Source organism: Hyperolius riggenbachi, chromosome 6, assembly GCF_040937935.1.
Source record: "Hyperolius riggenbachi isolate aHypRig1 chromosome 6, aHypRig1.pri, whole genome shotgun sequence".
In the NCBI taxonomy this organism is placed as follows: domain Eukaryota; kingdom Metazoa; phylum Chordata; class Amphibia; order Anura; family Hyperoliidae; genus Hyperolius; species Hyperolius riggenbachi.
In genome coordinates this window covers 38,360,959-38,375,143 of record NC_090651.1, presented here as the reverse complement: position 1 = coordinate 38,375,143, position 14,185 = coordinate 38,360,959, and the positions used below count along the sequence as shown (strand labels likewise).

The 14,185-nt window shown below is 41.2% G+C and overlaps 1 protein-coding gene across 17 annotated transcripts in view; it reads left to right on the top strand.

Moving 5' to 3' along the window:
• Positions 1–14,185, top strand: part of ADGRL2 (adhesion G protein-coupled receptor L2) — a 332,423-nt gene that overhangs the window by 300,198 nt on the left and 18,040 nt on the right. For 9 of the 17 annotated variants that reach the window (XM_068239169.1, XM_068239168.1, XM_068239154.1 and 6 more), the window contains 4 exons: positions 3,705–3,796; positions 7,151–7,195; positions 7,442–7,468; positions 11,302–11,470. In XM_068239169.1, the coding sequence (XP_068095270.1) occupies positions 3,705–3,796; positions 7,151–7,195; positions 7,442–7,468; positions 11,302–11,470 (333 nt within the window). The remainder of the gene's footprint in view (positions 1–3,704; positions 3,797–7,150; positions 7,196–7,441; positions 7,469–11,301; positions 11,471–14,185) is intronic. The other 8 variants (XM_068239162.1, XM_068239158.1, XM_068239157.1 and 5 more) reach the window with 1 other exon arrangement.

Here is a 14,185-nt window from a genome sequence, read left to right as displayed (position 1 = left end):
GTAGGAAAAGACATTTTTATTGAATGTTATGTCAGAGTTTCACACCACTTTAACCAGTACACTCTCCAGCCACTGTTTATCCAGCTTAGACAAGATAGGATAGAGAAATCGTTATTTAGAGCAACATTGGAATGATGGAGCAAGATCGTAAATAATGAGTGATAATTACAGTACATACAACACGTTGGTAATCCGTCTATGTTGTAGGCCTTTTTAAATTATTTTTATTGCAGTCGTAATGAGGCATCTTACCAAAATCCTTTCCGTCGCAAGAATTACACGGGAACAATACATAGTTTAGAAAACCATTTTTTATTTATTTTATTTTTTTGCCTTAAAAGTTTCTTTAAATATTGATCACAGACCTGTTTTTCTCCTTGGAAGAACAGACGTACACGCTCGATTTTCTGATGCTCTTACAGATTCTGCACGTTGTTCATACATCAACCCCGCCGTTACTGGATTTAATTAATATGGATGTACTCAGTGAATTTACTGACATTTGTTGTCAGAACAACTTATGAAAAGCACGGTACATTCTGGCCATTTAGCATGATTACTGAACATGCAAGAGGGGGCCAAATTGCAAAGTTTTATTCTTTTCGGGCTTCTGGCCTAGCAAGGTTGGACAGCTGTATGAGGATTCTGACACGAGAGACGAAGGATTTGCGTTTAGCTTCCGTTTTTTTGGAATCACTATTGACCAGATTCTCATCACCTGCTAATTCTCCACCAACAGCCCCCTTCGTACAGCTATAACAAAGGTATCATTCTTTGACAGCTAGGCTTCGGATTATTTTCCCCCCAAAAAATTGGCAATCATCCATATTTTTAATATCCTGGCTCCAGCAACAGAAAGTGTGTGTGTGTGTGTGTGTGTGTGTGTGTGTGTGTGTGTGTGTGTGTGTGTGTGTGTGTGTGTGTGTGTGTGTGTGTGTGTGTGTGTGTGTGTGTGTGTGTGTGTGTGTGTGTGTGTGTGTGTGTGTGTGTGTGTGTGTGTGTAGAGGAGTGTGTGTGTGTGTGTGTGTAGAGGAGTGTGTGCGCGCGTGCGTAACCCCGCTTAGTGATGTTCAGGCTATGCTGCAGCCTTTTCACTCAGAGCACTCTGGGAGATCGTGTGATTTTTTTATTTTTTTATTTTTTTTTGTCTGCTCACATCACTAAGGGGTAAAAAAAAGAATCCATAGCGGTTCACCTTGTCAGCAGTTAAGGTGCCAACGTCTCTGATAATTTAACACGGTAATTCGGGTTCGGGGTGAGGCAAGATTTTTACCATGGACTTTAATAATGTGATATAATCAATAAAATAGTTTCTACAATATTCGTTTTCTAAATTATTTAGCGTTATTCCGTAAAGAAGTGTTTTTTTTGTTTTTTTTTGCTTTCCAGTGGTTTTCACCTCAGAAGAACCATCCTAGATTCCCAATTTTTCAGTTTTCAAATGACTACCTAATGATCATTAATTCACAAAAATCTAATGTTTAAAATATACTCCTGGTATGAATACTGGTAACCTACAGATATTTTATAACACATCCCATTTCAGCTTAAAGCAAAATATAACCCTGCATTTCAACTTTGCTCTAAAACATTATTTACAGCATATTATATGCAACCAGCATTTTTTTTTTACTAGACCAGCATTGGAAGGGTTACACACAGAGCTTTAAAGTTCCATGGAGAGAAATGCAGACGCATCCGAAGTTTAGATAGATACATTTAAGTAAACACAATGTAACAAGTGAGGAATGTGACTCACTCTCTCTGACTGTGCAGGAGCTGGAGGACAGCCAGAGAGTGTGTAACATTCCTCACTTGTTACATTGTGTTTACTTAAATGTATCTATCTAAACTTCGGATGCGTCTGCATTTCTCTCCATGGAACTTTAAAGCTCTGTGTGTAACCCAAAAAAAAATGCTGGTTGCATATAATATGCTGTAAATAATGTTTTAGAGCAAAGTTGAAATGCTGGGTTGTATTCCGCTTTAAAGGGAAAAGAGTGAAGGATATAGACGCCACCATCTTTATTCTATTTTAACCAATGAAATGAACTTAGCTTGCCTAGCTTTCAAGCTGATCCACTACCGCCAATTCTTTTTGAGTCTCAATTTCAGGAAAAAAATGCTCACTATTAGTGTTAACTGACACAGTTAGGATTTCTGTAACAACCAGGTAGCTGGCAGTTGTTTTAAGGATGCAAAGAGGTAAGATTCCTGTATCCTTCACTAAGGATTCCATTAAAGCAGCTATACATTACAATCGCTATGACTCTTACCCTGGTGTTTTTCATGAAATTCAGATAAGCAGAATTGTGCCGCTATTTTTTTTATTTCACTGGTTTAAGACCTGGACACCTCTGTGGCTTTCTTTATAAAATCTGTGACTATCCTGCATTCTAAGCAAACCCAGTTTATTTTTAAATTGTATCTCCATTGACAGAAAGGGGACAGCACAGCTTTCATGCAAGCCAGGCTGATACTCTGAAAAAATATTATTTTCTTAAACTGTTGTCCAAAAAGCTCTGTACAAATGTCCTCTGCTTTCCTCTCTGGCCATTATGCTTGCACTAATAGCTTCTAAAACTAAGAAATCAGAGAAAGCCGAGTGTGATGTCTCCTCCTCGATGTGTTTACATAATTACCTTTTTTTTTTGTACAGTAGGGAGAGGTGTCAGCGCTTCCCAACACAGGCTGCATCTGAATGACTAGCAGCATAGTTGTGCAGAGCCTCGATTATAGGCAGAGTATACAACTTGCATTCAAAACAGATGCACCAAAAACATAATTTGTTAAGGAGTGAAGGAAGCACTGTGGAGGTTTGGTATTCTATAGGGCACCGGAGAGTATTTGAGATTGCTTCCAAACAGAAGCTGTTCTGAGCTCTGATAGGTCATGTATTATCAATTTGTGGTCGTGAAAAAAGTATTGGGCCCTATTTGCCTATTGAAGGAGAGGGGAAATCCTGGGAAGTGATTCTCATGTATGTGCTTAAAGAGGAGCAGTAACTAAGGCTTGAACTTCATTCCAATAAATACCAGCTAATGCCCCCTTTCCCGTGAAAAATCTTTCTTTTCTGGATGATATAGGCCAGTAATGGCTAACCTTGGCACTCCAGCTGTGGTGGAACTACAAGTCCCATGAGACATTGTAATACTCTGACAGTTCTAAGCATAACTTCGGGGAGGCAGAGGCATGATGGGATTTGTAGTTTTGTCACAGCTGGAGTGCCAAGGTTAGCCATCACTGATATAGACTGATATTGTGGTGAAACCCCTCCCAAAGTGTGATGTTATGACCATGGTCCTGACAGTTTGCTGTCTGTGAACCTCACTGCATTGTGGGAAATAACTGCTTTTACCAACTGCCAAGCAACCACTATCTCCCTCGGTGCATATGTATATAGAAAAAAAAAAACGTTTAGCCTCTAGCCATGTTAGGGGGTGTGGTTATAGATAATGGTAGTAGGTGTTGTCTAGTTTTTTTTCATGTCTGCCAGTAGTAAAGATGATTACATGCAGGCTGATTGTGCATCAAACAATATGAACACGTTACATGGGGAATATCAATAATTTATTGACCTCTCTTCCCTCCATTTTTAAATGCTCACTTTGCAATGTATTGATTATTTTTTTCCCCCTTTGCACTAAAGTTTCTCTATAAACGAAACTGCTTCATTTCATATGTTTGTTTTTCTTTGACCGCAGGTGAACATCGTTTTTCTGGTGATCACGGTCTGCAAGATGGTGAAGCATTCAAATTCTCTAAAGCCGGACTCCAGCCGCTTGGAAAACATTAAGTAAGTGCCCCGCTCGTGCCAGCGATATGGGGAACTCTGTATTAACTGCCGCGCAGTTTATCAGTCAACGATAGAGATGTCATCGACCTATTAGGCTGGCTACTGTCGCGCTGCTTCTTACGCACTAGCTTGAGATAGATAATGCTTTCCCCGAAATGATTCGACCTAAATTGCATAAATGAATTAAAGTACTCCGTAGCACCAGGGTAATTTCATTTGCATTTAAAATGCAGTTTAAAATGATGTTCTCGTCCACAAGGCTGACATGATTATGTGAGGTTTGTTTTGTTAAATGACTTTCTGATGTAGGGATTGGAAAATGTTTCACTCGTAATCCAGCTCTCCGAGGAGAATTTGCTCTTTATCACTAATGTTAACTTGCAGATTATCTGTTGTGTGTGACTAATTAAAAAAATGTTTGCTTTCATTTTGATGCCACTTCTAAGTCTGGGAACAGTAAGGTCTCCATGACCAGAGCCTTTTGTTCTTCTGTTGGCTTGTACGAGGTGTCCTTCAAGATGGATGTTTGTTGCTTTGCAGTATGTTTGTGAATGAAAAACTGTCTTTTGGGGGGATTGTGTTTAAATTTAGTGGGAGGATGAATGAAAGGAACAGGCTAGCTTTAGATTTTTCGAAGATCTTCGGTAGAGTGCCAAGTGCGCTTCCTTTGGTCATTCTGTAGCCGTGTTTCAGAACTCCACAAAGAGAACACACTTTGAGGATTTCCTTTACTATGTACAAAGGATTTATTAAAGTATTGCTAAATCAGCAATCATCGCAGCTTTTTTTTTCTTAGAGAAGTTTTCTAAACATGATCTGTTAAAATTACTTGAGAAACGATGAGCCAAGTATCTCTTGTTCTAAGCAGTGTCAACAAAAGGTAATCCTGTTGACCTGTGTGCGGCACAGACCTTCTCGGTGATATTAATAATCTTGTATTTTATCTAGTTTGAAGTCTTCTGCATGTCGTGAAATTGTTATACATGCAAAAATAAACCAGTAGCAAAAACCCTGGTCACTATTCCCTATTCCAACGTAGAGCAGTGTGATTGACTCTCTAGTTAGCATCTAACAGGCTTCAACTTGCAGTACAGGACATTGCACTGAATATAGTATCCATCTTAGAATCAATGGATGACCATTTTAAAACTTTTTTTTTTAAGTATCCTATGATTCAACTATGTGAAGGTGTATTTTTTCCAAAAGAGCAGGGCAGTTTGAAGGTTAAGCCTCACCTATAAAATTACACCCTTGAACATCCTTCTTCTGAGTTACTAGAAAGAGTTTAGTGTTTTATAAAGACCCATTTAACCTACAGGGCATAAACCAAAAAATAAAGTAATGCATCCATGGCTTGTTCCAAAAAGCCTGCACAGTCCCTTCACAACTTCTAAACTGTTTTTGGAAACTTGAGCTAGATGCATTTGCAGCAATTGCGCAGAAATCTGCAGAAACACCAATTCATGAAATTACAGTGAAGTAGAACTCAGACTGTTGCACACCATCAAAGTCTTGGCGCAGATTCTTGAGACAGCATAGGCTAGGTACGGAGAAAAAGTAACTTGGTGTATTTGTGCATGTGCTTGGCTACAGAAAAATGTGAAAAGTCAAGGTTTATGTTCTACTCATTTGCATTTGGAACTTTGGTTACAGTATGGCTTATTACATGCCAGCTATAATGAAAATCGTTACTTCAACATTAGAAAAACCTTCACGTTTTGAATCCGTGTCCACAACCCTAAATCTCACAGACAGTCCACACGAGTTTCTACCTCTGTCCTCTTCCACAAGATCATGATATTGTGGTCAGTCTTTCAGCTGGACCCCTCAATACATTGAGTGTCCATATTTACAACATTTGTCCTGTTCTGGTGACATATATGCATAGTTAAGAATTCTAGAGAGACAGACTTTTTTGACACTAGAGTTCTTGGGAAATCAGAGGAAAGTATTCATTTTGGTTGGTTTGACCCAAATATTATGATAGTGCTAGGATTAGGAATGGTAACTGATTTATAATAGGCATTCCGCCATTTTCATGTGCTTTTGGCACATGAAACTGAAGCAGTATATAAACTGAAGCAGTATAATAGCATACCTTACTGAGACTGGTGAGAACTAGGAATCGTCAATGATTTGATGTAGATTTATGCAAATTGTTTTATGCAGGTTTACATAGTTTCAGGTAAAGCAGAGATTTGACTTAGAGAACCCGAGGTGGGTTTGAAGAATATTATCTGCATACAGAGGCTGGATCTGCCTATACAGCCCAGCCTCTGTTGCTATCCCAAACCCCCCTAAGGTCCCAGTGCACTCTACAATCCCTCATAAATCACAGCCACGCTGCTGACAAACAGCTTGTCAGAGCTGGCTGTGTTTATCTCTATAGTGTCAGTCTGCTGCTCTCCCCGCCTCCTGCAGAACTCCAGTCCCCGCCTGCATCCCTTCCCTCCCTGCTGATTGGAGGGAAGGGACGGGGGCAGGGACTGGAGCTATGCAGGAGGCGGGGGAGCAGCTGAGACTGACACTACAGATGTAAACACAGCTTCACAGCACGGCTGTGATTTATGAGGGATTGCAGAGTGCAGGGGGACCTTAGGGGGGTTTGGGATAGCAACAGAGGCTGGGCTGTATAGGCAGATCCAGCCTCTGTATGCAGATAACATTCTTTAAACACACCTCGGGTTCTCTTTAACTGGTTCATTTCTAAGCTGCAAAAATGTGTATGATTCTGCATCAACTCAGATTCATGTACAACTTCTTGAACATCCCTAGTGAGCACAACAGATGATTGAGGAGTTGGAATTAACAACTTAAGTAATTAGCTGGCACTGAGAGTCTTTTGAGTGAAGGCAGTTGTTGCAAAGGAAGTAAATATAGCATTATTTGAGTATAGTAGTTGTTGCAAAGGAAGTAGATTTAGCATTAGTGTACTGTCTATAATAGCCATTTGTCAGTACTGGCTCTTGTTAGACTGTAACAGTTAAGCCACATCTACACGATACGATTCTTTGTGCGATTCGATTACGATTCTATTTACGATCCAAATAAATCCGACATGTCCAATCGGGATTCGATTCAGTTAGATTTGCCATTGTTTTGCAATGGCAAATTGAATCGAATCCCGATCGGACATGTCGGATTTAATCGGATCGTAAATAGAATCCTAATCGAATCGCACAAAGAATCGTATCGTGTAGACTGGGCTTTACAGGAAGGGGTGTGAACACAGGAAGTTAGTGAAATTCTTTGACTAATGTGCTCCTTGTTGCATGTTGCTTGGTAGAGAGGTTTTTGTTTTAGCATCTCTCTTTTTTCTTTCCTTCTTTCCTCCCTCTGTCTCCTCCACGCCAGTAATTACCGTGTATGTGACGGCTACTATAATACAGACTTGCCTGGGTAAGGTGAATCCTTACATTAACAGTTCTTGCATGACTTTAACGGATCAAGCAAAATCCCCCTTTCCAAACCTCCCCTGATTCATGTTCTAATTTGAACCTTGCTTTATTTTTTTTCTCTTATTTTTTCATTTTTCCCTCCTTTCCTCCACCCGATTCCGCCTTGTGTATAAGATAGTCAGTTCTCTCTGCTCCACTTCTGTCTCTAACAATCTGATTTCTCTCCTCTGCTTGTAATGCTCTCTAGATATGAAGATAATAAGCCTTTTATCAAGTAAGAGACCATTAGCTAGATGTGGAATGCCCTAACTCAAATCTTCCTTGTCCTCCATTCGATTTTTCTCCGCTCATTTTTCTTTTATGGTGGGGTCACGCGTGGCAATGTTTTTCCCCCCTCCTTTGCTGGTTGCTGGTTTTATGTTCTACTTCCCATTCACTTTATTTTCTATTTAGGTTTTTTTTTTATCATTTGTGTTGTCAGGTTGTGCCTCATTTTTAATATTCATTTCAGCTTTCTGTGATGAGACATCATGGGTAGAAAATAAAATTTAACTTTAGGTGTATTCTGAGTTGAGCTGTGACTTTGTGGTCCATACAAATAAATTTCCCTTAGCATTAAAGAAGGGAATGTATAGTGTTTGTTTCATTTATGTTTTATTTTTTTCAGGTTTAGTATACAATACATTTTTTTTCCTCCGGTAGTGAGTTGTGCCTGATGTATTTGCCTGGCAAGTTTTTTCCTCTGCACATCTTTTTTTTTATTTTTTTTTTGAAGTTTCATTGTAGTTATCAGTTATCAAAACTTCTGTAACATTAAAGGACTACTGTAGGGGGGTCGGGGGAAAATAAGTTGAACGTACCCAGGGCTTCTAATGGTCCCCCGCAGACATCCGGTGCCCGCGCAGCCACTCCCCAATGCTCCAGGCCCCACCTCCAGTTCACTTCTGGAATTTCCGACTTTAAAGTCAGAAAACCACTGTGCCTGCGCAGCTGCGCCCTTCCTCTCACTGATGTCACCAGGAGTGTATTGTGCATGCCCAGTATGGTCGGTGCCTGTGCAGTACGCTCCTGGCGACGTCAGCGGGAGCGAGGACGCAGGCACAGTAGTTTTCCGACTTTAAAGTCTGAAATTCCAGAAGTGAACCGGAGGCGGGGCCGGAGCATCGGTGAGCGGCTGCGCGGGCACAAGATGTCTGCGGGGGACCATTAGAAGCCCCGGGTAAGTTCAACTCCTTTCCCCCCGACCCCTACAGTATTCCTTTAACGAGGCGTTTATTTTACCAAGGAAATGCAAGATCCTTTGTTTCACTTTTAAAACTTGCCAGTTGAACCAGCAGGTGGAGCTAAGAAAAAAATATTTGTATCAAAAATATAAACACTATACATTCCTTTAAGATAAATGTTTTGTTGTAAACTGCTAAGCATAAAGCATTATATATATATATATATATATATATATATATTACTTCTGCATTCTTTTATTCACATACCACTTGATTTATAGAAATAAAGCTACTTTTAACATTCATTTATGTTATGCGTTAAAAAAAATGTCAACAGGTGTCTGAAATAAAGCTGTGTGATTTTCAACAGCTGTAGCTAATTTGTTTGTCTTTGCATATAGCGATGCTACACCAAGCTTATAGTTTGGTCAGTTTTAACTCATTCTGAGGTTTTATGGAATTTAGAAAAGTCAGTGGGCCAGATTCATCGAAGCATTACCAACCATTTTTTCTTCTTAAACAGTTGTAACAAGCAGGGGAACTGTTCTGCATGATAAGAAACTTCTCAAATCCTACATAATAGCAGCAGTTTAGCGTGGATTTCTAGAACAGTTAAGAAAAGTGCAAAACCATCCCTAAACTGCCGCAGTTAAAGAAGTGCTTATTAGCAGTTCTCTAGATAGTGCAGCAGTGCAGGCTAGTTATTTGTGAAGAGCTCCTCCCCCCTGCTGCCAGGTGTCCTGTGAAGCTGTTCTGTGCTTAACCCTTCCAGTGCTGGGCATTGATGCAATACAACAGGTGTATTGGTTATCTCAGCAACAGAAATTTCCCTCACACACTGCATTGTCTGAGAAACATTCCTAACTCATCCTATTCCAAACAGTTTTTTAGAAGGAAACTGCACTATTTAGTGATTTCTTAAGATTTCTGAAACCGTTCTGCATGGATTTCTACAAAACTACCAACATTTTGTCTCTGATAAATGCCTCCTATGTTACCTATAGGGGTTTGTTAAAGGAACACTATGACAAAATAAAAAATACATGAAAACACATAAATAAAAAGTACATTTCTCCCAGAGTAAAATGTGACATAAATTACTTTTCTTTTATCTTGTTGTGTCACTTACAGTAGGTAGTTAAAATCTAACAGATTTTAGACTAGCACATTTCCTCATAGGGGATTCTCAGGGTTTTCTTTATCTTCAAAAGCACTTAGTGAACGGCAGTTGCTCAGTCCAACTTCCAGAATAGTGTGTAAATAGGTAGGGGAACGGCCTGCTTTTTTGTATAGATCCTTTCTAGGGAGGGCTTTTGTAAAGAATACATTAAAATACTGAGAATCCTCCATGAAGAGACAGATTAGTCAAAAACCTGTCAGATTGTATGTGACAGCAACATAGGAGACAGGTAATCTATAGCTTATTTTACTCCTGAAGAAACCTACTTCTTAATTGTATCCGTTTGTGCATTTTAATAAGCATAATTTTTTGCGATAGTGGTCCTTTTAAAGGGACTCTGAGCTCTGAATAAAAATGAAATTAGTACTCACCTGGGGCTTTCTGCAGCCCACCATAGGTCAAGAGGTCTCTCGGCGTCATCACGGCGGCCGGCGTGACAGTACTGTGCATGCGCGATTAAACCGCACATGTGCAGTACTGTCACGCCGGTCGCGTGGTGACGACAGATGTGACTTTTCAGGAAGAAAGAGCCGCCGTGGAGCCATTTCTGGCCAGGCCCTGGGAGAAGAGCCAGATGGACGCCGAGGGACCTCCTGACCTACGGTGGGCTGCAGAAAGCCCCAGGTGAGTACCAATTTCATTTTTATTTAGAGCTCGGAGTCCCTTTAAAGGGAGCCTGAAGCCAGATTAAAAATGGCTTTTAAGATTATATTCAGCAGGGGGCTTGTTTGCCCCTGCTAAAGCGCCGCTATCCCCCGGCATAACGAGGGGTCTTTACCCCCAAATCCCCCCTGCAAAATCCACGACCAACTTGGTCTTGGATTTTGCTGCCCCTGTGCGCTTCCGTGTGAGGCAGAGCTATGAGCTGCAGCCCTGTCTCACACGCGTATGTCAGCGGCAGATCTCCGCCTCTCCCCCGCCCCTCTCAGTGAAGGAAGACTGAGAGGGGTGGGGGAGAGGCGGAGATCCGCCACTGATAGACGCGTGTGAGGCAGGGCTGCAGCTCATAGCCCTGCCTCACACAGAAGCGCTCCCCAGAGGTAGCAGGGGGGATTTGGGGGGGGTAAAGACCCCTCGTTATGCCACGGGATAGCGGCGTTTTCGAAGGGGCAAACATGCCCCTGCTGAATATAAGCTTAAAAGCCATTTTTAATCTGGCTTCAGACTTTCTTTAAGACCCAAAAAGATACAAACCTTCTTTACAATTGAAACAAGTCATGATTTTGTTCTGACAGTTTACAAGGGTGACCATAAAGACTATAGAGGCATGGGAGGGATAAATTGAAAAAAATATATACAGTACATCAGTATATAAAATATATATTTCCCCTCTGACCTCGATTTGCTATTTGAAATGCAAACAATAGATTTATTGTAATTGCTTGATGCACTCATGCAAGCGGTTTCACATTGATCAAACTATCCGTATTGAATATAATATATTCCATGAACCTGCTAGGAATGACGGCCAACGCAGTATTATCTTGCATCGTGATATAAGTATATTTAAAGCAGAATTAACTGTGCCTCAAGGATGAGGCGCTCACATCAATAAGAAATCAAGTGGTCTGCTTTGTTTTTGGTAAAACATTTTGAATGGGCCCACACAACATAAGAATTTAAATGGGAACCGCAGTCATCCCTGTTCAGTGTTTGAAGTCAAGTACCGCATTCATAGCCGCTGACTTTATTTTCTGTTTTCAGGTCTTGGGTTCTTGGAGCTTTCGCTCTTTTGTGTCTGCTTGGTCTGACGTGGTCTTTTGGTCTGCTGTACATCAACGAGGAGACTGTTGTAATGACATACCTCTTCACAGTGTTCAACGCCTTCCAAGGAATGTTTATTTTCATATTCCACTGTGCCCTTCAGAAGAAAGTAAGTCCAGAAAGATTAATATGCACATGCAAAAAACGCGCTTTGTATACGGCCTTGGTAAATACTGTAATGACCAGAGAGCTGAATATTAAAAGGAAACATTTGCCTCTTGATCAGACTAGTAGACTCTGTTCTATTCACTTCTAATTTAAAGGGATACTGTAAGGGGGTCGGGGGAAAATGAGCTGAACTTACCCGGGGCTTCTAATGGTCCCCGCAGACATCCTTTATTGGCGCAGCCACTCACCGATGCTCCGGCTCCGCCTCCAATTCACTTCTGGAATTTCTGACTTTAAAGTCAGAAAACCACTGCGCCTGCACGCCCGTGTCCTCGCTCCCGCTGATGTCACCAGGAGTGTACTGCGCAGACACAGACCATACTGGGCCTGCGCTGTGCGTTCTTGATGACATCAGCGGGATCGAGGACACAGCAACGCAGGCGCAGTGGTTTTCAGACCTTAAAGTCTGAAATTCCAGAAGTGAACCAGAGGCGGGGCCGGAGCATCGGTGAGTGGCTGCGCCAACACAAGATGTCTGCGGGGGACCGTTAGAAGCCCCGGGTAAGTTAAACTCATTTTCCCCTGACCCCCCTACAGTATCCCTTTAGGCTGCTTGCACACCAAGACGTTACAGGCGCACGTTAGTGCGCCTGTAACGCTCCCCCAACGCACAGCAATGTAACACAAGTGGGCTGTTCACACAGCCCACGTTGCGTTACATGTAACGCTGCACGTTCTGTGCAAAGTGCAGCATGCTACGGCGTTGGAGCGGCTATAGCCGCGTTAGACTGTTTGCACATGCGCAGAGGGGGGCGGAGAGGAGGCGGGGAGAGCCAGCTACAGTAGCCGCGCACATGGCTACTTAATATTCACTGCACTGGCGGGCGCTGATTGGCCGGCGGGACCACGTGATGCGGAGTGTCTCGCTCCGCATCACGTGGTCCCGCTGGCCAATCAGCGCCACTCTGGGAGATATTATGGGCATCGAGCAGCCTAACGCGGCTCACTCTACCGTCGGCTTTTGCAGCACCATACGTTGTGTTAGGTGCACGTTATGCGACCTTAACGTGCCACCTAACACAACGTCTTGGTGTGCAAGAAGCCTTAAAGGAGAATTTCATAAAGAGACATTAGACTGGGAATTAAAGTGTACCTTGTGATATGAGATAAACATGTGTATGTACAGTACAAAACATATTACTAGCCAGGCTGTTTTGCATGTTTTATTTTGCGGGAATATAGTAAACATGACTGATAAGCAAATTACAGCCATAAAAGTTTTCCTGGCAGAATACTACTTCTAAGGGCAGGCAAAAAAGGTCAATAGTTCTTGGATTTTAAGTCTGAGACGTTTAATAAGCTGCCACTGATTAGAGGCAGTAAAAATGTAACCTACTTTGTATATGTTTAAAGTGGACCCAAATTAAAAATACAAGATTTCAGAAATAAAATCTATTTTCTAAATTATAATAATAAATAGCAGCCTTTTTTCAGCTGCATGATGACAAATATAAAATATTTTACATTTATTGGAGGAACCCCTCCCTTCCATTCAAATTGCCGGGACAAAATCCGGCAAACTGGTGGAGTAGATGGTGTCCGGCAATGGAGGAATTGCTAATGGCTGCCACCTGTATAACCCTAGTTATGAAAAGAGAAGGGTGAAAAGCATGCACTGAATGCTCATAGGTTTGAAGGAGTGTTTATTTATATTTGTATGTGTCAAAGTGGTGCAACTAAATATTTTTAATTAAAAAAATGTTTGGTTTGGGTCCGCTTTAAATAAAAAAAAGGGATACTTAAAGGCATTTTTAGGAGTAGAAGGATACATATAATTGTTTCTCATCAGTGTATTTTCACCCCTGGTTCACTTTAAAATATATTGAATTCATACCTATTAATTTTTTGTTCTTCAAAAATAAAACTTCAAAGTCGTCCGATTCTGTCTCTTGTCGGCATTCAGACTAATTCCTTCAATCGGCCAGAGGGACAACTCGACTAAAGTGATTGCTTTGAGGAACTAGACTATGCCTGGGACAGCTTGCTTCACTTGGCACTACAAAAGCTTCATAGATCATTCCATAAAAAGTATCCAGTTTAACGTTTTACTCTGGACAGTTTTATTTTCCTTTTTATTTCCTTTTTTTTATAAATTGGATGTCAAGTACAGAAACTTTAAGACACTTGGTTTGCTGCTGTTTCTGTACATTGAGACAATTTATTTCCATGACCGCCCAGTGATAGGGCATTCCAATAGAAAGGAGGTAGGTAGAATCTGTGGTGGATAGATATGACAATAAGGACTTGAGCCACTAGGACGTGCTCTATAGGCAGTAGCAGTGTTAGGGAGACTTGCCTAAGGTCTCCTACTGAATAGGTGCTGACTTACTAAGCAGAGAGAGCCGAGATACGAACCCTGGTCTCCTGTGTCAGAGGCAGAGCCCTTAACCATTACATCTTTTAATGGCTTCTGAGAGCAGGAAAGCGATAGAAAGGGTCAATAGTTCAAAGATTTTAACTCTGGCATCCTTCAATGAATGTGTCATTGAGCAGAAACAGTAAAAACTTAAGACTTGGATTTAAAGGGAAGGTTCAGGGAAACGTTTAAAAAAATTAAAATCCATATCCACTTATTGGCTGCCCATTGGTCAATAGCTCTTCAGTGGAAATCCACTGATTTGGAGTTAGCTTTGGTTACTCAGCGTCTTGATTTGAT